Source organism: Truncatella angustata, assembly GCF_020726525.1.
Source record: "Truncatella angustata strain MPI-SDFR-AT-0073 chromosome Unknown BKA67scaffold_2, whole genome shotgun sequence".
Taxonomy (NCBI): domain Eukaryota; kingdom Fungi; phylum Ascomycota; class Sordariomycetes; order Amphisphaeriales; family Sporocadaceae; genus Truncatella; species Truncatella angustata.
In genome coordinates this window covers 2,103,859-2,122,392 of record NW_025763382.1, presented here as the reverse complement: position 1 = coordinate 2,122,392, position 18,534 = coordinate 2,103,859, and the positions used below count along the sequence as shown (strand labels likewise).

Genomic DNA, 18,534 nt, shown 5'->3' with positions numbered 1-18,534 from the left:
GTAGTTTCCTACGGACTCAAATGCCAACTACTTGTCACTCACTGTATACATGACTACAACTCCGAACTGCAATATGATCAGTGACCAAGTAGGGCTCGTTGTCGACTTAGCACTAGACTGGTGCTTTGATGACACTGCCAGTCGCAAGTAACCTCAAGACATTCTCAAGCTTTGTCCCACTACAAATCTAATGTTTCTGTCCCAAATCTAACATGAGACTAGGGGGGATAATAACGTCTTATATCGCTCTATGACCTTTTTCTTTCTTTGCCAAATTTTTTTTTCCCCTCCCTTTTTTTTCAAGGCGGATATTGCTGTATAGGTAACCCTTTAGATGCTTCGTAGACCAGGCATCATAGCCATCCGCCGTCCACCGAGTATACACTTCCACTCACAAATGTGCTCTCCGGGCCAAGAAGGAAGGCAATCACGTTAGCCGTCTCCTCCGCGGTTCCTTGTCTTTGGAATGCACTCGGGTCCTCGAATGGCGCATCGGCCGGTCGTCCTCTTGCATCCCAGTTCTTCTGCATCAATGGCGTGAAGATGGCTCCCGGGGCGACGCTATTGACCCTAACCTCTCGCTCTCCGTTTTCAAGTGCTGCAGCTCTGGTAAGACCTACGACAGCATGTTTGCTTGCGTCGTAGGCGGCATGTCTCGGGAATCCTAATCCATTGGTCATTGCCGGCTTCTGTATCGTTACTGCAGTATGCTGGCTTACCCTTCAGTCCATGGATCGATGAAACGTTCACAATGGAACCTCGATCCGCAACCTTCCGCAACTCGGCGCGCAGACAGTACATCATGCCGGTCAGATTCACTGCAATGATCTTATCCCACTCGTCATCATCGAGTTCGGCAACAGATGCAATGCCGTGATCCTTTCCGATAATGCCTGCGACATTAGCTGCACCGTCTAGCCGCCCGAATCTTTCCACCGTTGAGTCTATCCAGGAATCCACCTCCAATCTCTTCGATACATCCACTCTAGAAACCGTGAATGGTACGTTGAGTGAGGAAAAATATCCCTCTGCTGTTTTTAGGGCTTCCGGATCTACGTCAGCAACACCCACTGTAGCTCCGCGTTTCGACAAGAGTTTGGCCGTAGCTAGACCAATCCCGCTTGCGCCACCCGTAATAACGTATACCTTGCCCGTGAGTGGTAGCGCTATATCACTTGAAGATGCCATGACTTGGGCCGCAGTGTGCGATTTGAAGGGAAATGTGAGTGTATGAAGGTGGGAAGCTCTTCGGATCATGTACAGGGCACGCTGGTTGTTGCAGTGTCTGTCTTTGCATGGCTAATAACAGGTTGCTTACAAGAGACTATAGCACAGCGCGGTCCTCGGGCTTCTATCCTCCCAAACACCGACATGGAAATGGCCCAACAAGTGCCTCTCTGGCACCCCCCTCGTGTGAGATTGGGGTAGTCGATGTGGAGATAACTGCACCGCTATAGGTGGGGATATTGTAAATCTCGTGAAAGAAATATCCGTCGGCTACTTTTTAAAGTATTTGGGGTATTTGGGGTATTTGAGGCGCCTCTGTGTCGAAAGTCCACTTCGTGATGGGTAACCACATGCATCGGGAAAACGTGTTAACGTGGAATGCAACCTTTATTTCATATCAACGAAAACGCACATTCCTATTCGTTCCGTCAGATTGCCTTCCAGGCAAAAAGAAAATGAAAAGGAAAAGGAAAAGAAAATACCCCTCCTCAGTTTGGCACTATTCCTGTCTTACAAACAGTAGTATGCAGGTTTGACAAAATCACAGTCAGCGAAAAGCTGAACAATACCACAGCTACCGGCATAACGAAAATGTATTGAAAGATACTAGAAAAGGCCATGATCGCCCAGATTTTAACGACTCTGAGACTGGACAAAACTGGAGCATCCAACGAAAATGCTTGAGAACATACAAAGTGTGCAGTAGTAGTCACGATGTTCGTAGCATTTTACTTAGGATTATTCGGTGGGTTTGATATAGTATGAGCACGTCGTATCAAGCAATACACAGATTCCGCGATAGAATCTGGACAACGTTCTATGTGATTACTTCAAATATGCTTGGAGTGCTCCAACTAACCTATGTGAGTGTAATCGTATAAGTGGTTCCCGCTGTTGTTTCGATGCTCTTAATCGACTCACCGTTGATCTTGAAGTCGACCCCGTTTGCGACTTTGACCGCCAATGGGCTGCCAAGTCTCGAATAGATAGAGGCCTCAGCGAGAGCTCCGTCCTCCCAACTAATGGTAACTTCAAACCCACCACGTGCCACAAGTTTCGTGATCGAGCCTTTGGGTACTTTCTGCGCCAGGGCCGGAAGTAAATGGACGAGTCCAGCATGGCTCTGAAGTAGCGATTCAGTGATCGCTGCAACAACCCCGAAATTACTATCAATTTGAAACAGGTTGCTGCCAACATTGATCATGTGGAACATGTTGGTCATGACATGGCCTTGTAGAAGAAGTTGGGTTTGGTTGTATGACTGATCGCCATCGAGTAGTCGAGCAAAGCACGCTGCAACCCAACTTCGAGACCATCCAGTAGCTGCGCCTCCGGCAGCAAGACGTCGTTCAATAGATACACGCGCCGCATCTGCTAGAGTCTTATTGACAAGCGGTGTGAAGCGGCTGTTAGGAAAGAGGTCCCAGAGATGAGATATATGGCGATGATCGGGAGCAGCTTCTTCATAATCGAGACGCCATTCTTGGATTTGGCCATATTTCCCGATCTCTGCTGGCCGGAGCCTGTCGAGGAGTGACTGAACGTTAGAGAGAACTGCGTCACCCGCAAGCGCGATGCCAAGGTCCGACGCGATAATGAGTATGTTTGACAAAAATTCGCGGAGAAGGGAAGTATCCAGGGTTGGCGAAATATCAATAGATGCATCCTTTCCTTCAACGGACATGTTATTGGGAATCACGAAACTATTCTCTGGGGAGATCGATGGCCCACTCGACGTGTGACCGTCAAACTCAAAGAGGTAGCAGTTCCAAAAAGTGGCGGCGTCGTAAAACAGATCCCATGCCGTCTCTTTCAAAAAGGTTTGATCGCCAGTAAAGCGATAATGCTCCATCATATGGCTCAATAACCACAAGTTGGACATTGGCCACATGGTCCACTGAGTCCCGTTATCATGAGGTGCAGAGTCTCCAAAAACATCATGGTTGTGATGAGAAACATATCCAGGACAGCCGTACATCCGCTGTGCCACTTCTTTGCCTCGATCTCGCGCCCGTGCCATGAGATCCCAGAGCGGCGGGAGGGTTTCAATCAGATTGGTGGATTCGGCGAGCCAGTAGTTCATCTCGGTGTTGATGTTGACAGTGTATTTGCCGCCCCTGTATATGATTTAGACATTGTTGGTGAGTCAGGAACTTTTCGCAGTTCAGTACTCACCATGGTGGTAAATAGTTATCATTCCAGATACCCTGCAAGTTGGCTGGAACACCAAGAAGATTACCGCCCGTATCTCGCGAGGCAGCCACAAGGAGGTGGCGGCCAAACTGGTAGGTTAACGCAACGAACTCTGGATCGGCGTCCGGGTCCTCTTTGTAATTGGCAATCCGTTCGACTGTCGAAAGAAGTCCCACATCGCCACTAGATCCGAAATCCAGCTTTACACGGCCAATTAGCTCAGCGTGGTCTTCAATGGCCTCGGACTTGAGATTGTCAAAACCACTTGAGACCGCAGCAACAAGCTTGTTTGCGACAGATTCTTCATACAACACTTGACTAGGCCATTGAAACTCAGTTTCGGCATCATAAAAGAGATCAATAGCCGTTGCGCCGCTAATCGTCAGGGAGGTGCCGTTGGTGCTTATGTCTGCTTGATGTCAGTCGCCACACGCAGGAGTTATGGCTTTGATCAGTTTACCTCCATCTGTAACCACTCGGACCCCAGATGAAAAAGCTATTGAGCCAGCGTCTGACCCTCCAACATTCTGCGTCACAGTATTGTTCTCTATGGCTGCGCCTTGCCAGAGAATACCTCTAGACCGTGATAGCCCGACCTTGACATTCAGGGCACCTTTTCCGCTTGCATTTAGCCTGACGGCGATTATGCCACTGTCGAAATGGGCAATAACCTCGCGGCTAGATTTTCTGTCAGCAATGAATCATGACTTACTATCCATCAACTTGCCTGTAGGTAATGCTGCCTATGGTGTAGCTGACCCCTACATTCCCTTGAAGCGTATCTAGCCAACGCTCATAGTTCTCCCAGTCTCCTTCTGAATGGCCAAGGTCAATGACAAGATTGTTAGTCACACTGTAGGCTCTGTTCACAGTTGGATTTGCCGACATATTTTCTAACACAAGATTGCCAGCCTCGGTCAAGTTGCCATCTCTCAGTAGCTGGCGGACAACGGGAAAAGCTTCCAGGGACGCGTTGTTAATGCGATCTTGGAATGTGCCATTCCAGACCGAATTCTCGTTGAGGATGATGGTTTCAGTCGCAGACCCTAGAATGAGTGCGCCGATGCGACCGTTCCCGATGGCGAGGCCCTCGTTGAACTCGGTTCCAGGTGTGTTATACCATAAGTGACGAGAACCATCATACCCTCGGACTAGAGATAATGTGCTAAGACCTAGGAAGGCCTTGAAGATGTGGGTATGCATGGCTAAAGTGCAGCGCTAGGAAATCCAGGCAGACGCGAAGCGATGTCTTCCGATCGACTCATATCCGATGGGGGGGGGTTTGATATTTAAATAGGGTTTCGACCTTGGTCATCTACATAATGCTATACTATTAGTAAAGATCGACGGTATGCGCTGATCTCTGATCGAGACATCATGGCCATACCCGTCGTGTTTGCGGGGAAGACCCTTGACAAAATGGCCGGTGGATATACCCGTCGGACATCAACAAGCATTCGACAACGGGCAAAATCATGTCTGTTGGAGACCAATTGCAGTTAAGAACGTCGACGTTGGGCAAACGGTTATGTAGGAACTCCACCATGATCGACGAAAGGAGACCAATTTCCGCCAGTCATAATCGCTGATGCTACCCCACGACTTGCTTCCCCGGACGCCATTATACGAGCCGGAGCGAGCCGAACAATTGGAATAGTCAGCCTATCGCAACAGGCTACTCACTTAATTACCGGTTAATGCACTGCCAAAATCTAACGGCAGCTGAAAGGACTATTCGGCTCCGATCATACCAACAGCAAAGTGCTCAAAGTATATCCGCATTAAGCGTCTTTTATAAAGCCGTCAGAGGCGCGTCTTAGCCTGGACGGTCGAATGACTAAGGCTAGAAAATGGGAACAAAAGTTTATACAGACTGGGTCTGATTCCTAGTATGCTTCCATCAGTCAAAATAAGAGAACGAGATGAACTGCGTATATCAAGATCACACGTGGCACTGTGATACAATGGCGGGAAGATCTCGATTTATTATCTATGTCTCGTTGCTCTATGTTCTATTTCTCATGTATTGAGGAAGTTTGCATTTGCTAGAACCCGTACGGTGATTTTCTATCAGCCGTATAGTAGATTCGATGGTGTCTTGAATTTATGATAGCCCGTACCCCGGTTTCAACGTGGCTTAATTTGGAAAATGCCTTCTGTCCTTTAAGGCTGCAAAGAATGAGAATAGCTGCTCAAGTACATCTCAAAGATAGTCTCCACGACAGCATCAGTCGCAGTAACTGGGAAGCTAACTTGATAATGGGGAGAAACGAATGAACATCTACTTAATGTACATGGAGTTTCTTCTTCTTACAATAGCATGTCTTTGGAATACAATCTTGGCCTAAATATGGGAATTGACAAGTCTCCCCTACCTAGCAGCACCTATATGGCCTGCAGGATAGTCAACGCACCGACGCTCGCCGGTTTTTTTTATGTGCCATGAACCCTACAAGATTTCTGCTTCTTGAACATCCCGGCGATCTGACATATTCGGCTGGTCGAAATAATTGAAGAGCGATCCCGTCAGCAATAGGAGGCGAATTACACGCTAAGCTGTTTGCTCCGGGTAAACCATTATTTTGAATATTCAAGAAAGCTCCTTTAGAAGTCAAGGTAGCGAGCTTTCATGTGAGACTTAATTAGAGCCTAGTGTGAACCTGCACCGTGGATATAGGGCATGGTTGGAGGGCTTTGGACACCGGGAGAAAATCCAGCAAGGAGCTGCATATCTAAGCTAGTACCGCATTTATAGAATTTATGTAAAGCACGACTTCACTTGCTTCGATGTGGCGGTTCGCGGTGACGCCTCGACCTTTTGCCAGGGATCTCGACAATATACTACGGTGCACCATTGGAGCATGGATGAATTTGCTTGCGTAAAGAGAACATCGGCAAGATCTCCCAGGTCCGACTAATGCTGTAGTGGAAGAAGGCCGACCAATTGTATTTCATCACCTCAGAGAGTACAGCGTATAATTGTCCAGCATGTAAGTTGCCATATGCGAACGGGGCAATGCACTTATGTATTAGAATTGCTATAGCACTAGCCTGTTGAGGGCAAGGCGAACTCCAATGCAGTTGGTGTGCCGGCTCCACCAAAAAGTCCAAAGCTCCAACGGCCCCCAAGCTCTGAATGACAGTATCACCAACACGATCCGATGCCGGCAGACTCTCATTACATATAGGGGTCAGGGCCTCGACGCTCACGACTTGACACTCACCGACCGCATATCCAGCAGCCCAAGATGTCGAACTCTCCTTCCCAGCCTCCATTTGCGACAGCCCTCCTCGCCGGCGGCTTAGCCGGTACGACCGTCGACCTCTCGCTCTTCCCCCTCGATACCTTGAAAACCCGACTCCAATCTGCCGCCGGTTTCTTCCCCTCGGGTGGATTCAATGGTATATACAGAGGTGTTGGCTCAGCCGTTGTTGGCTCGGCGCCTGGTGCCGCATTCTTCTTCTGCACATATGAAGGCGTCAAGAAATCGTTAGCTGCACGGCGGCAGCGGCAGGATGACCTGCTCCTTTCGACCGGTGGTGGGCTACATGGAAAGCCAGACGGACTTGGCAAATGGAAGGAGCCATTTGAGCACATGGCTGCGGCAAGTCTCGGAGAGGTGGCTGCCTGTGCGATCCGAGTACCTACAGAGGTTGTGAAGCAGCGCGCACAAGCCGGTTTACACGGCGGGTCGAGCTCGGCAGCACTCGGGGCGATTCTGGCGCAATACAAGACTGTCGGGCTTGCAGGTGTGTGGCGAGAACTGTATAGAGGATGGGGCATCACAGTCATGCGGGAGGTGCCATTTACCGTCATCCAGTTCCCGCTTTGGGAAGCACTCAAGGCTTGGGGGAGGAGGCGGAAGGGAGATGGGCATGAAGTCAGTGCGGGTGAGAGCGCGCTTTATGGAAGCATGTCGGGTGCGGTAGCTGCAGGTATCACGACGCCGTTGGATGTTCTCAAGACCAGAATCATGCTGTCCAAAGAGAGGGTGGGAATCCTGACGCTGGTGAGGAGCATACTGAAAGAAAACGGCATCCGGCCGTTCTTTGCGGGCATCGGGCCCAGAGTAGGCTGGATCAGTGCAGGTGGTGCTATATTTTTGGGTAGTTACCAGTGGGCAGTGAATGCGTTGCAGGGCACTGTGCGATAATGTAGACCTTGCGTCATTTGACATCTGGCCATGGGAGTCGCAAGATACTCGTGTACAAATGTATTATATATGGAATAGAGGCACAGACGGACCGGCGGGGCATTATAGATTTAGAGCAAAGATGGCCTGCAGCCAACGAATAGGGCTTGGTTGCACGTGAAAGCCCTCCGCCTCAGGAAACTCATTGGTCATGGAGCATGTTGGATGTATAGCTTGGTTTTGTTAGTCCAAGTTTTGGTGCTGTTCTACATTGGTTTATTCGCTTGAGACAGGTCCATGAGTGAGGCCCGGCCTCCATGAAAGTTGTGACTTGTTGTATATTTCGTATCAACCGCTCCTGTAGCCTTTCCTCTGCGGTCTTCTACGAAACTTATTGAACAAAGCGCCAACCCGGGTTCAAGCCGTGCTTATTCGCTCTACTTCTGATCTTACCCTTGGACCGTGGCAAGTGTAGGGGGCTACCGATAGTGATGTTTGTAACGCTTCTGATGTTTGCACTGTCGGTGTTACCAGAGTATACAGTGTTTCAAGGCATTCGTGTTCATTGACAGGCCATGTATGTTGAGGGTTACACAATTGAAGCGCGCTTGATATAATTTTCAGCAAGAATGCGCGGTCATGATATTCAAGTTTATTTGAACGGTAAGTAAAAGGCCATGTACAACAACAGAAGCAGAAGCAGAAGCAGAGGCAGAGAGAGATGAGAGCGCGGATGCAGGTGCAAGCGAACCCCATCTTAGGCTTGAAGCTATTTGTCAGGGATGCCGGATCTGATGGGGGAACCACGAGGACGCTACACCTGGATGGGGAGACTAGCGGTGCCAACCTGCTGGGATCAGCAGGGCCCAGGGTCTCTCCAGCCTTTTCTTCCAGTTAATGGTTGGTACTTTTCTGGGGTCCTGCAGGGCCTGGGAGCCGTTAGAGGCCATTGGATGCCAGGGGGAAGGCCATGGGAGCGTCATGCTGCCTGTCTCTACGGTTAGTCTAAAGCGAAGCAGGACCGCAGTAGTGTCGAATCTTTGGAAACTTCCGCCCGCCTACAGGCCAGTCCAAGCTTGGTTTCCAGCTTGAGCACAGCATGCAGCAGTAGGAGCAGGAGCAGGAGCAGGAAGCTGGAGCTAGAGTATCAAGTACCAAGTAGGAGTCCGTCCTTATCCAACCACCGGCGACAAGCTCACTTATTTGCTCGAGGTGCAGCATCAGTCTAAACGTCAGGCTGGGCGCGCATCGATTTTTGGTCCTCGTTTCTGTTCCTGTCGCATTTACCACATCCATTCACGGATTGACTGCTCTCCCGTACTGTAGGTTCTAAAACCCAATTCGGTTACCCATAACACTCAAGTTCGCATGACCCTGAGCTCGCACCCTCAGTCATTATGGCCAAGAAGGCACGCCAGAGGATAAGCTATGGTTCGTCTTGTCTTGTCTTGTCTTGTCTTGTCTTGTCTTGTCTTGTTCTCTCTTCGAGTGAAATCACAGCCACTCAACAACAGAGTGCCATGGCTGAGCTCGAAACCCCGCATCCGTATCCGAGTGCTTGCTTGCTTGCATGTCTGTTTGTTTAGACGGCTTCCCGAGACTACATGTTTTGGTTTCTTACAAGCAGGACGCCGGCGCTTCATTACGAGTCACTCAAGCCTAGACTAACATGAATGCCACATTGCAGTATGCGCCCTCGATCATTCGTCGTCCGGCGGCCATAGACTCGGCGTGAATGGCCTAGCCGTGGACCCGGACAATGCAATTCTGTAAGCTCCCGTCGCCAGGCCCGCCATGTCCCTCGAGAACCCGCCGACATCTAATCTTATCTTGTCGCACACAGCTATTCTGGTGGAAGAGACGGTGTCGTGTGCGCCTGGGATTTGGCCACAATAGGCAATACTACCGATCCCAAATCAAAGCCGGCAACCAAGTTCAGGACATCAACGCAGGCACACACACATTGGGTCAACGACATCGTCCTCGCAGCCAACAACACAGCTCTCGTTTCCGCATCCTCCGATCTGACTGTCAAGATCTGGCGACCCCATGCGGCCGAGTCAGAAGCACATACCCTCGGCGAGCATGCCGATTATGTCAAGTGTGTCGCAACCCCCAAGGGTGGTGATTGGGTCGTCTCCGGCGGCCTTGATAGGAAGATCTATCTCTGGGATCTGAATGGCAAGGGCAAGCAGTTGGAGATCGACGTCAGCGGCGAAGAAAACAAAGAGAAGGGCTCCATCTACGCTCTCAGCGCCGGCCGGAACATGGTAGCAAGTGGAGGACCAGAATCCGTGGTTCGCCTATGGGACCCCAAGTCTGGCAAGAGGATCACCAAGTTTGTTGGTCATACCGACAACGTCCGTTCCATCTTGGTCAACGAGGCCGGAGATACTGTCATGACGGCAAGTTCAGACCAGACTGTCAAGGTCTGGAGCGTGACAGCTGGAAGATGCATGTACACCCTCACCATGCATAATGACAGCGTATGGTCCTTGTTCTCAGATCAACCAGATCTTGGCGTCTTCTACAGCAGTGACCGTTCGGGATGGGTTGTCAAGAATGACGTCCGCGGCGTTCCCGACATGGACGAAGGTTTGTCTGTCGCTGTTGCACAAGAACATAACGGCGTTAGCAAGATCGTTGCATCTCAGGACTGGATATGGACGGCCAGCACTAGCTCATCGATCAACAGGTGGAGGAATGTTGAGACAGGACCAGACGCTTTATTGCCCGAGGCTTACAGACGTGCAAGGGCAAATAGTCTGTCCTCGAGGACTCAACAGGCCACGGTTACAACCGTCGATGCCTCCAAGAAGGAAATACCAGCCAAGTCGATACTGCGACTATCTCATGCAGCCGCCTTTCCACCTATCCCAAGCCCCCCTGATAGCAACGCAACAGCAGCAGCCACTGGTCATGGTAGAAAGGGTTCCGAGGTTCTCATTGAACCAGAAGCACAAGCAATAGAACCCTTAGATCATTTACCAGAGGAGACAATTGAAGGTCAGAATGGACTGGTGAAACATAAACTCCTCAACGACAGACGACGAGTCCTGACGCTGGATACGGCCGGGGATGTCTTGTTATGGGATCTCATCAGGGTAAGCCCTAACCCAGTTGCCGCAGGGTCATGAAACTGAATTGAGTGCAGTGCGAAGTCATAAAAAGGTATGGCAAAAAGCATCTCGAAGATGTCGAGCCAGAGGTCAATACCCTTGAGGCTGTCGCTCCATGGTGTTCAATCGACACTAGCTCCGGTAATTTGACGGTTGTCTTGGAACCGTTCAATTGCTTCGACGCCGAGATGTACGCCGATGAGATCAAATTGGAAGAGCCTGTGGAATTTAGAGACGATCAGAGAAGTACAAGATTGAATACCTTGCCCTCGGAGTAGTGGCTAATAAAAGAAACAGTCAATCTTGGAAGATGGGTATTAAGATATCTGTTTGCGAATCTACTAGATGAGGAGATCAAGAGAGATGAGGCACATAGGCAGAAGCTCAACGAGAGCGTAGAGATGCGCTTGGCTGCTGCATCGCGAACGAACGCGCCAAACTCAATATCTATCCCTCCGATTCCAGACTTTGAGGAATATGGGTCGACTGTCGCTACCCCAAAAGCGAACGGAGCCTTTCCACCTATGACACCAGGGCTAGGAATTGGAATTGCAACGCCAGGGCCACATTCTCATTTGGCCGGGGTTCCAGAAGGGGCTGCAACGCCTGGCACGCCGCTGGATAAACGATCTTCTCAAGTCAGTCGACCATCTGATGATTACTTCTCCGGCGGTATCAGCTCTGCAGATGCACCAGCCAAAGCCCCTGTAACCCCCGCAGCGGACAAAGAACCAGCAAAGGACGAAACCCCCAAGACCCCAGTAGATAGCAAGGAGAAGGATAACACCAAATCTCCAACCGCCTTCGGGAAGAAATTCCGTATGGGTATGTCCTTCGGGTCCAAAAAGTTGGGACGATCAGCGTCCTCTACACAGCCTGAAAAGCCTATCATCATTGAGGAGAAGAAAGACGAAGAGAACAAGTCCGAGTCCTCGTCGAATCACGAAAAGGAGGTTGACGACAGCTTTCTTGGTGTGATACAGAAGATTCACAACGAATATGAAAGACAGCTGCTCGAAAATCCTGATAAGCTCGTCGAAACCAAGATCACGCCAAGCCTATCGGTTGATACTCCAGTTTTGAAGCTGCCGTCGGGTACCCGCGTTATCATCCAAGAGGAGACATCGGGTGGTAGTGCTAATCTGTACCGAGGCACTGTAGAGACTGTGGGCAGGGATGCGGACATCATCGAGCAGAAGGCTCCGATGTGGCTCGGCGACGTGCTCCTCACAGTAAGTTATGAGTTATCCATTACCTTCTTGTACTAACCACTGTAGAATACTATTCCGCCCAAAGAACCCGTCAAGGTTTCGTTTGTGCTTCACCCATGGCAGAACACTCTACCAGCCATATCAACGACCGACGGCAACAACCGCTTGAACGCCAATAGAATGCTTCGTGTGAAGAAGATTTTGGCCTACGTGGCTGAAAGGATCGATCCATCCTCGGATGAATCAGACGAGGATGCGCTCAAGCCAGAAGAGTATTTAGAGTTGTACTGTAATGATCAGGTGAGTGTGCTTCTTGGTGCTTCCTACTACCCGAACTCTGGCTAATCACTTTCATTAGTTGTTGCCTAACACGATGAGCCTTGCAACGCTCCGGGCTCATATTTGGAAAGGAGGCAACGACGTGGTATTGCACTATAAAGCAAATGGTCGAAAGGATATTCCAAAGGAATTGCTGAAACAAACGGAACAGCCTGCCCCTCTCGAACTGGAAGCCGCACCTACTACTTTGCCAACGGCTGCAGTCAATGGCTGATGAGCTACTTCGTGGTTGATTGTCAGTCTCCATTTTCTCATGTTGATATGTTTGGAATATTCAAATTTTGGTGTTCAAGGAACCTTGTGGTAACAGCAGATCATCCCTCTGTTAGGCGGAGGCTTAGCTTAAAAAGCGATTGTAAAAATACGTGGCATTGCAGAACGAATGACTACCGTGAATTATCAGGCACGAGCAGCCCATTCTCACGTCCCAGTGCTCCTGCTAACAGCATGCCAAGTGCGGTGTATACCTTTCTGTTATGCGTCTCGGGTCTGCTGCCTATAGTCTACGGATCCATGTCCAGGATAAGCAGCTCGCGTGACCAACTCCTGATAGAACCTATGCCTCAGTTCGACAGACCCCTGTGATGACAAAATGGTATCTGTGCCACAAGCCTGGGAATACGAAACAACGTTGCGGGAAAAGATGTCGAGTTCTGAGGAGACATCTGAATAATCATGTGCGCCACTTCGAGTTGGGGGCGGAAGAGCAGTGTTTCCATGCAAGCCATGTCGAGTTCCCGCATCTATAAACAGGCGGAATTCGGCAAGGCGACTGGCATAATGTTATGCATAAGTGGAACCGGGTACCCCGGGACTACTCGGGTATACTACATTAGCGTCACACATCACCGCGGAGAATTACGAGCTTAAGTCAACAAATGAAGTCATTTTTAAATCCAAATCTTTAAGGTTGAACGGTTTGCTGCTGCGCTTCCTCAACAGCACTGCACCAAAAAATAAAATTGGACCTGGTTCCTCCTGCACAGCCTCGCCCCCCCCAAGAGTCCGAACCAAAGCTTGGGCGCGTGCTTGAAACGCCGGTCCAGGCACGGTAGCTCTTGCAGGATGACGAGCGACGATGTCATCTCCCTCTTTGGACCAAACAAACAAAGCTGAGCCCCAACGTCACCTCTGAAGGGACCACTGAGAGGCCTCAGCTCATCAGTCCCCGGTGTAGCACGAGCCAAGAAGAGATGCTTATAAGCTACGAAGTCCCCAACCCGATTCCCAACTTGAGTCATACCATATACCAAGTACTTCGTCTTGTCCAAAACAAACTATCTCTACCCAGCATATCAACTTTCGAACATCAAGTCCCACGTCCCTAACATATTAGCAATAATGTACGCCAAGTCTCTTGCACTTCTTTCCCTCGCGGCCCTGGCCACCGCCCAGGAGTCTAGCACAGCAATCATTCCAACTACGTTTACATCAGAGGGTACGGCCATCATCTCATCAATCATTTCCGGCATTGACGGCGCAGCGTCGACTGTCACATCAGCCGTTGGCGGTGCCGCCACAACCATCGCATCTGACGGCTCTGCCATCGTTTCCAGCGCTACTGATGGTGCTGCCGGAGCTCTCACGACCTTGACCTCTGGTGGCTCAGCGATCGTATCGACCATCACTTCGGGAGCAGGCGGTGTTTTCTCCACGGTTACATCAGGCGCTGGGGGTGTTGTATCAACCATTACATCAGGCGCTGGTGGCGTTGCTTCAACCATTACATCTGGGGCCGGCGGTGCCCTCACCACACTTACCTCGGAAGTTGGCGGTGTCGTATCAACCATCACAACTAAAGCCAGCGGTGCCGGTGCGACGATCACTGGTGCCGGTGGCAGCGCCGTCTCGAGCGCCACGAGCGCCGTCGGTGGAAGCACTTCCGGCAACGCTGCTCCTACAGCAGGACCTATGATCGGTGGTTTGATGGCTGCCGGAGGTCTGATCGGTGTAATGCTTCTTTAAGATGCCGCAAATGGATGTTAATAAAGACTACGAGCATATGGATTTCCGATATAAAAGCGCTTAATCTAGATTTGGGTACGGCGTTGTCACAATTGGAAGTTGGATTTTAATAGCAAGAAAGGACAAGGAAGATACTCGCACACTTCCGTCCTCAATAAAACATGTGTATAACTACATCCACTGCATTGCCGTTCTGTCCATGTGCTATCTTCGCCATTGCATGACATGACGGTAGAATACATGTGAATCACTGCGCTACCATGTACAATACTCTAGCCTGGACTAAATGATAATCGACAGAAACTACATAGCAAACAACAACTATCCTGTAGCCCAGGAGGCATGGGGACTCCACAAACAGATCAGGGTATTCTTTGACAGTGAGGCGAGGTTGCGAGGCTAGCTGCGTTCAGCTTGCCAAGCCCCAGTGATACGAGCAAAAACGTCATGGTACACTATTTCTGGGGGCCAGTGCTTATTGGGCGCGGCTGTACGGCATTTTTCCCACATCCGTTTTGTTCAAACATTATGCCGTCTTGGGGAAATGCTGCCCCTGCCGCAGCTTGCGCCCTTTTCCCGTATGCTTGCCAAATCCGGAATCAATTTACATAAGGGCTAGAGATTCAAGCAAGAAATAAAATCCAAGTGGCTTAGGTACTGGACGTGGAAACGCGGCCAAGGTTCAGTGCTTGGCAAACTTTGTTTTGTGTGATTGAGTTTACACGCTGAGACCCTGGCGACAGGATAGGGGAACAAATGTACGCCTCCAGAATGCTTTGAATAACGCGAATCCTTTGAGACACGTCCACGGCACACTACAACTGAAGCTCAGATTTCATAGCAGGGCTACTTCGAAAGACTTCATATACCGAGCATAGATGGCCACCTCTCCAGATAACTTCTGGGATGCAGATACACAGAACACGATCGTCGACCTCGTATCAGCTCCATAATGGTAACATCGGGTAGCTTCGGTGCAGACGACTTCCTACAGGTAATTGAGGAGATCCATCAAGTCCTTGAGGGCCATGCCACAACCCCGATCCCTCTTCACTGCCGCATCAAGCGATGGAATTTGGTTTGACGGCGGCCGCGACGACAGTAAGTGCTGACACGCCCAACACCGAAAGGGTCTGTCCTATGCAAAGGCTAGTCCGCTGGCCTCGCGCGATGGATTCGTGATGAGACCACATGCTTCAAGTGCCAACGAGTACTGCCTGCATAATTTGTATAGATGGGAGATGGGTCTTTTCACCCCTGAATTGAAGCAGTTATCCCGTGGTCACAAATGAATTGGTCGGCGACTTGATATAATGATTGATATCACTTGAAGCCAATTCAGCAAGCATTTCCCAAGGATTGGCCCCGGTGAATATTAGAGAAGCTGGCTTCGAAAAGCCCTCATAATCGACCAGCCGTAACATGTTCTACCACGGGTGGTGCTCAATTATTCCAGCCTGAAAATAAAACCTGCACGGCCACTCATACCAGCCCGTGCTCATTCTGACTTCGCCGTGACATTATCAATCCCGAGTCGTCAATATAATTTAACGACCAAACAAAAGCGTTTAACAAAGACATTCCACTTTTTGTCGAGGTAGTCTAGATCATCTGACCAAGTCGCGTAAGAAAATAAAAAGGATCATCAAATCGTGTAGGTGGTAGGCGGACGAGACTTGAAAATGTGAATTCGCCTTCAAACCCCAACCATAACGTGGTGACATATCACTCGATGCTTGTTGGCCTGAGAAGAGAGGCAAACGAATTGTGGATGCTAGACAACTCGTATGATGACACGGCCACGAACGCTATGCCAACCATCGTGTCTGCCGGCCAGACGACTCGGGTCATATTGACGTGATTTCGGTAGTTGCTGACCTTTGGGAGGTCACGGTGAGGAAACGAAAACCTCTTAAATGCTTGATTACAGTCGACAGAGTAGGTACTATAGCCATTGTTGTGCAGACTACCGCTGCCAGTGCTACTGGCAGAAAGGAGAGACTCGGCATACGCTCGAGCACGGGTTGCGTTGAAGGAAAGATACGGAATCAACCGTAATCGATGCCCCTCCTGCAGTACTTTTGCCGTAATCATGCGTGGCATGGGATGTGCCCTCAAAACGTCGTCTTGCTATCACCAATTATAGCAACGTAAACCGCATTTTGCTGTTCCACTGACAGCATAGACTGAGGCTGACCAAAGATCGCGGGCATAGGGAGCGAGTCCATACCTTAAAAGGCAAGTTGGAATAAATTAGAAAAGCACTTATGGGGGAGGACGTGAGCGCATCTACTTCCAGGGTCAATATTTGTCAATCGCGTGCCCTATCCAGTCAGTTCCTCCAGTCGTTCTGGCGAATCAAATACATGCACAGAAACATGACCGATGTTCGGGCGCGTGAATATACACACAAACGCTGTATCAACGTTTCACTTTTCGCCACAAATTCCACGGAACAAGCAGCCAATACATTCCCTTGGCTACACTACGGAAGGTGACAACTAATACTCGCTGCAATAATACACCAGAGGGCCGAAATGTCTCTGGTTTCTTAAATTCTTCATTTCAGGTTGCCACACCCTCAGGGCTGGTCCACGGTTCACGGACTTATTCGTCAACGTCTGTACCTACTGAAGGGGTTGTGCAAACCGTATACTCGCTAGACTAGAGTAGATGGGACTATGGTTAGGTCATCATTTCCTTAACCCCGAAGTGGCATCTAGGTACATAGTGTACGGATTCGTACTTAGTACGGATCAATACAAGGTATCTGGGCCATGGAAAGCTCGCAGGTGCAGGTGCGGGGGGGTCCACTAACGTTAGTCAGACGGTCCCTGTAACATGGCGGGCCCCCCCGCTGAAGCCGAGGAACCTGACTAATACCAGGTCATGTCTCTGGCAATTCAGGAATTTCTGTTGGGATTGGGGAGGTCGACAGTAAAATACTACTGGGAAGCAGCTTTCGGGCGTCTAGGGAACTTGGCCAGGAGATACTCCCTTGCGGACAGCAACTCATCAAGCGCAAACGCCGCCGCCATGGCGGACCCCTCGTCGGAATCGGCGCTGCTTACTCTCCCTCCCGAGATCCGGGAGCAGATATACCATGCCATCCTCAATCCGGATGCCAACAGGCTCTTTGAGGAGGACGAATATACGGACTACGACTACCGCGATGCCCTGGTCCTCTTCAAGCTGAACCAGCAGATCTACTACGAGGCGCGCAAGGTGTTCCGCGACCTCAACGTCTTCGTGCGCATCGAGACCCCGTTCCCCAACGCCCAGGAGTATGTCGCCTTCGAGGGCCACGTGCCCATCCTGATGAAGGGCCAGCGCGCCGAGAGGTTCAAGGGCTGGAGCATGAGCGCCGAGATCGGCGCGCCGCAGACCCCCATCGCCGAGGCGGAGCCGCATCACATCGTCATACTGCTGGACGACCTGGAAAAGTTCACCAGGATATGGTTCTACTCGGACCTGTCGAACCCCGGACTGAACCGCTACCTGAGCCTCAAGATACACCTGCGCGACCCGTACACGCCCGAGTGGGAGGACCAGCGCATGCCAAAGTGGCTGCAGCGCCAGCTGATCATGCCGTTCGGCATGGTCAAGAACCTGCGGCAGGTCACCATCACGGGGAACCCGAAACCCCTGGCCTCCATCGAGGCCGAGATGCGCGCCGAGCAAGGGAAGCCCTACCCGACACCGGAAGAGTGCCTGGCCGAGACGACTCGGCTCAAGGACGAAGGAAACAAGGAGCTCAAACTGGGCAACTACCGAGCAGCGCTGGGCCTTTACACACAGGCCTGGGCGGCAATGTTCATCGTCCTCAAGGGCAGGCAGAGACACGTCCATGGCGAGGCGTACTTTGCCGTCCAGCTCCGCGACGAGCCCTTCAAGGACAAGTCGGGCCAGCTGGAGCGCCTCGCGCTCCGGATCCAGCTCGTGGCCAACACCTGCCTGGCTTATCTGAAGCTGGAAGAGTACGACGAGGTCATATTCTGGGGCATGCGAACCATCCACATGTTCCGACAGATGTCGGGCGCAGACGAGCAAAATGTGACGCCGGAGCGCGAGGCGCTACCTGCCAGTTTCCCGGCGAGAGCTCATGTGGGCAGGATATATTACAGGACCGGCATGGCGTACAAGGCCTGCAAGGATAGAGAGATGGCGAAGGAGTTGCTGAAGGTTGCGCAGGCCTACATGCCACATGACCAGATCATACAGACGGAACTCGCAGCTTTTACATTGCAGCTTGGATGAACGGGGGACGGGGCTTGGGATGTACGATTTTACGAATAATGATGGAACACTGTCAAATTACAACCGGAGGCTTCGCTTCATATCTCTAGC

At 50.7% G+C, this 18,534-nt stretch overlaps 7 protein-coding genes across 7 annotated transcripts; 4 read left to right on the top strand and 3 right to left on the bottom strand.

Annotated features, from left to right (window-relative positions):
* Positions 1 to 41: 41 nt before the first annotated feature.
* BKA67DRAFT_553315 (uncharacterized protein) lies at positions 42 to 1,474 on the bottom strand. Its single transcript, XM_046101901.1, has 2 exons — positions 720 to 1,474; positions 42 to 664 (listed from the first exon to the last, which is right to left on the bottom strand). The coding sequence occupies exons 1-2, from the start codon at positions 1,255 to 1,257 to the stop codon at positions 354 to 356; spliced, it is 849 nt and encodes a 282-aa protein (XP_045961065.1). The 5' UTR covers positions 1,258 to 1,474; the 3' UTR covers positions 42 to 353.
* Positions 1,475 to 1,924: 450 nt separating this feature from the next.
* Positions 1,925 to 4,857, bottom strand: BKA67DRAFT_170619 (putative alpha-L-fucosidase 2 precursor). The gene is made up of 4 exons (XM_046095222.1): positions 4,148 to 4,857; positions 3,881 to 4,098; positions 3,403 to 3,829; positions 1,925 to 3,344 (listed from the first exon to the last, which is right to left on the bottom strand). The coding sequence occupies exons 1-4, from the start codon at positions 4,621 to 4,623 to the stop codon at positions 2,087 to 2,089; spliced, it is 2,379 nt and encodes a 792-aa protein (XP_045961064.1). The 5' UTR covers positions 4,624 to 4,857; the 3' UTR covers positions 1,925 to 2,086.
* A 1,558-nt stretch (positions 4,858 to 6,415) lies between these two features.
* BKA67DRAFT_553308 (mitochondrial carrier domain-containing protein) lies at positions 6,416 to 7,843 on the top strand. The gene has a single exon (XM_046101900.1). It carries the CDS (start codon positions 6,669 to 6,671, stop codon positions 7,572 to 7,574), a length of 906 nt encoding a protein of 301 aa, XP_045961063.1. The 5' UTR covers positions 6,416 to 6,668; the 3' UTR covers positions 7,575 to 7,843.
* Positions 7,844 to 7,863: 20 nt separating this feature from the next.
* On the bottom strand, positions 7,864 to 8,455 carry BKA67DRAFT_170427 (uncharacterized protein). The gene has a single exon (XM_046095221.1). The coding sequence runs from the start codon at positions 8,307 to 8,309 to the stop codon at positions 7,971 to 7,973; it is 339 nt and encodes a 112-aa protein (XP_045961062.1). The 5' UTR covers positions 8,310 to 8,455; the 3' UTR covers positions 7,864 to 7,970.
* A 495-nt stretch (positions 8,456 to 8,950) lies between these two features.
* BKA67DRAFT_655133 (WD domain-containing protein) lies at positions 8,951 to 12,436 on the top strand (the record flags this gene model as incomplete). The annotated part of the gene is made up of 7 exons (XM_046106694.1): positions 8,951 to 8,984; positions 9,241 to 9,322; positions 9,397 to 10,657; positions 10,708 to 10,918; positions 10,970 to 11,904; positions 11,950 to 12,183; positions 12,242 to 12,436. The coding sequence occupies 7 exons, from the start codon at positions 8,951 to 8,953 to the stop codon at positions 12,434 to 12,436; spliced, it is 2,952 nt and encodes a 983-aa protein (XP_045961061.1).
* A 1,127-nt stretch (positions 12,437 to 13,563) lies between these two features.
* BKA67DRAFT_655132 (uncharacterized protein) lies at positions 13,564 to 14,187 on the top strand (the record flags this gene model as incomplete). Its single annotated transcript, XM_046106693.1, has 1 exon — positions 13,564 to 14,187. One exon carries the CDS (start codon positions 13,564 to 13,566, stop codon positions 14,185 to 14,187), a length of 624 nt encoding a protein of 207 aa, XP_045961060.1.
* Positions 14,188 to 17,076: 2,889 nt separating this feature from the next.
* Positions 17,077 to 18,444, top strand: BKA67DRAFT_532073 (uncharacterized protein; the record flags this gene model as incomplete). Its single annotated transcript, XM_046099479.1, has 1 exon — positions 17,077 to 18,444. One exon carries the CDS (start codon positions 17,077 to 17,079, stop codon positions 18,442 to 18,444), a length of 1,368 nt encoding a protein of 455 aa, XP_045961059.1.
* Between the last annotated feature and the right edge of the window lie 90 nt (positions 18,445 to 18,534).

Bases quoted from the DNA above. Each gene is read 5' to 3' on its own strand.
- BKA67DRAFT_170619 (XM_046095222.1), bottom strand. From the start codon at position 4,623: ATGCATACCCACATCTTCAAGGCCTTCCTAGGTCTTAGCACATTATCT. The intron at 4,099-4,147 runs GCAAGTTGATGG...CAGAAAATCTAG, and splicing joins ATAGGCAGCATTACCTACAG to CCGCGAGGTTATTGCCCATT. The intron at 3,830-3,880 runs GTAAACTGATCA...GACATCAAGCAG, and splicing joins CCGAGTGGTTACAGATGGAG to ACATAAGCACCAACGGCACC.
- BKA67DRAFT_170427 (XM_046095221.1), bottom strand. From the start codon at position 8,309: ATGGGGTTCGCTTGCACCTGCATCCGCGCTCTCATCTCTCTCTGCCTC.
- BKA67DRAFT_553308 (XM_046101900.1), top strand. From the start codon at position 6,669: ATGTCGAACTCTCCTTCCCAGCCTCCATTTGCGACAGCCCTCCTCGCC.
- BKA67DRAFT_553315 (XM_046101901.1), bottom strand. From the start codon at position 1,257: ATGATCCGAAGAGCTTCCCACCTTCATACACTCACATTTCCCTTCAAA. The intron at 665-719 runs GTAAGCCAGCAT...CCAATGGATTAG, and splicing joins ATCGATCCATGGACTGAAGG to GATTCCCGAGACATGCCGCC.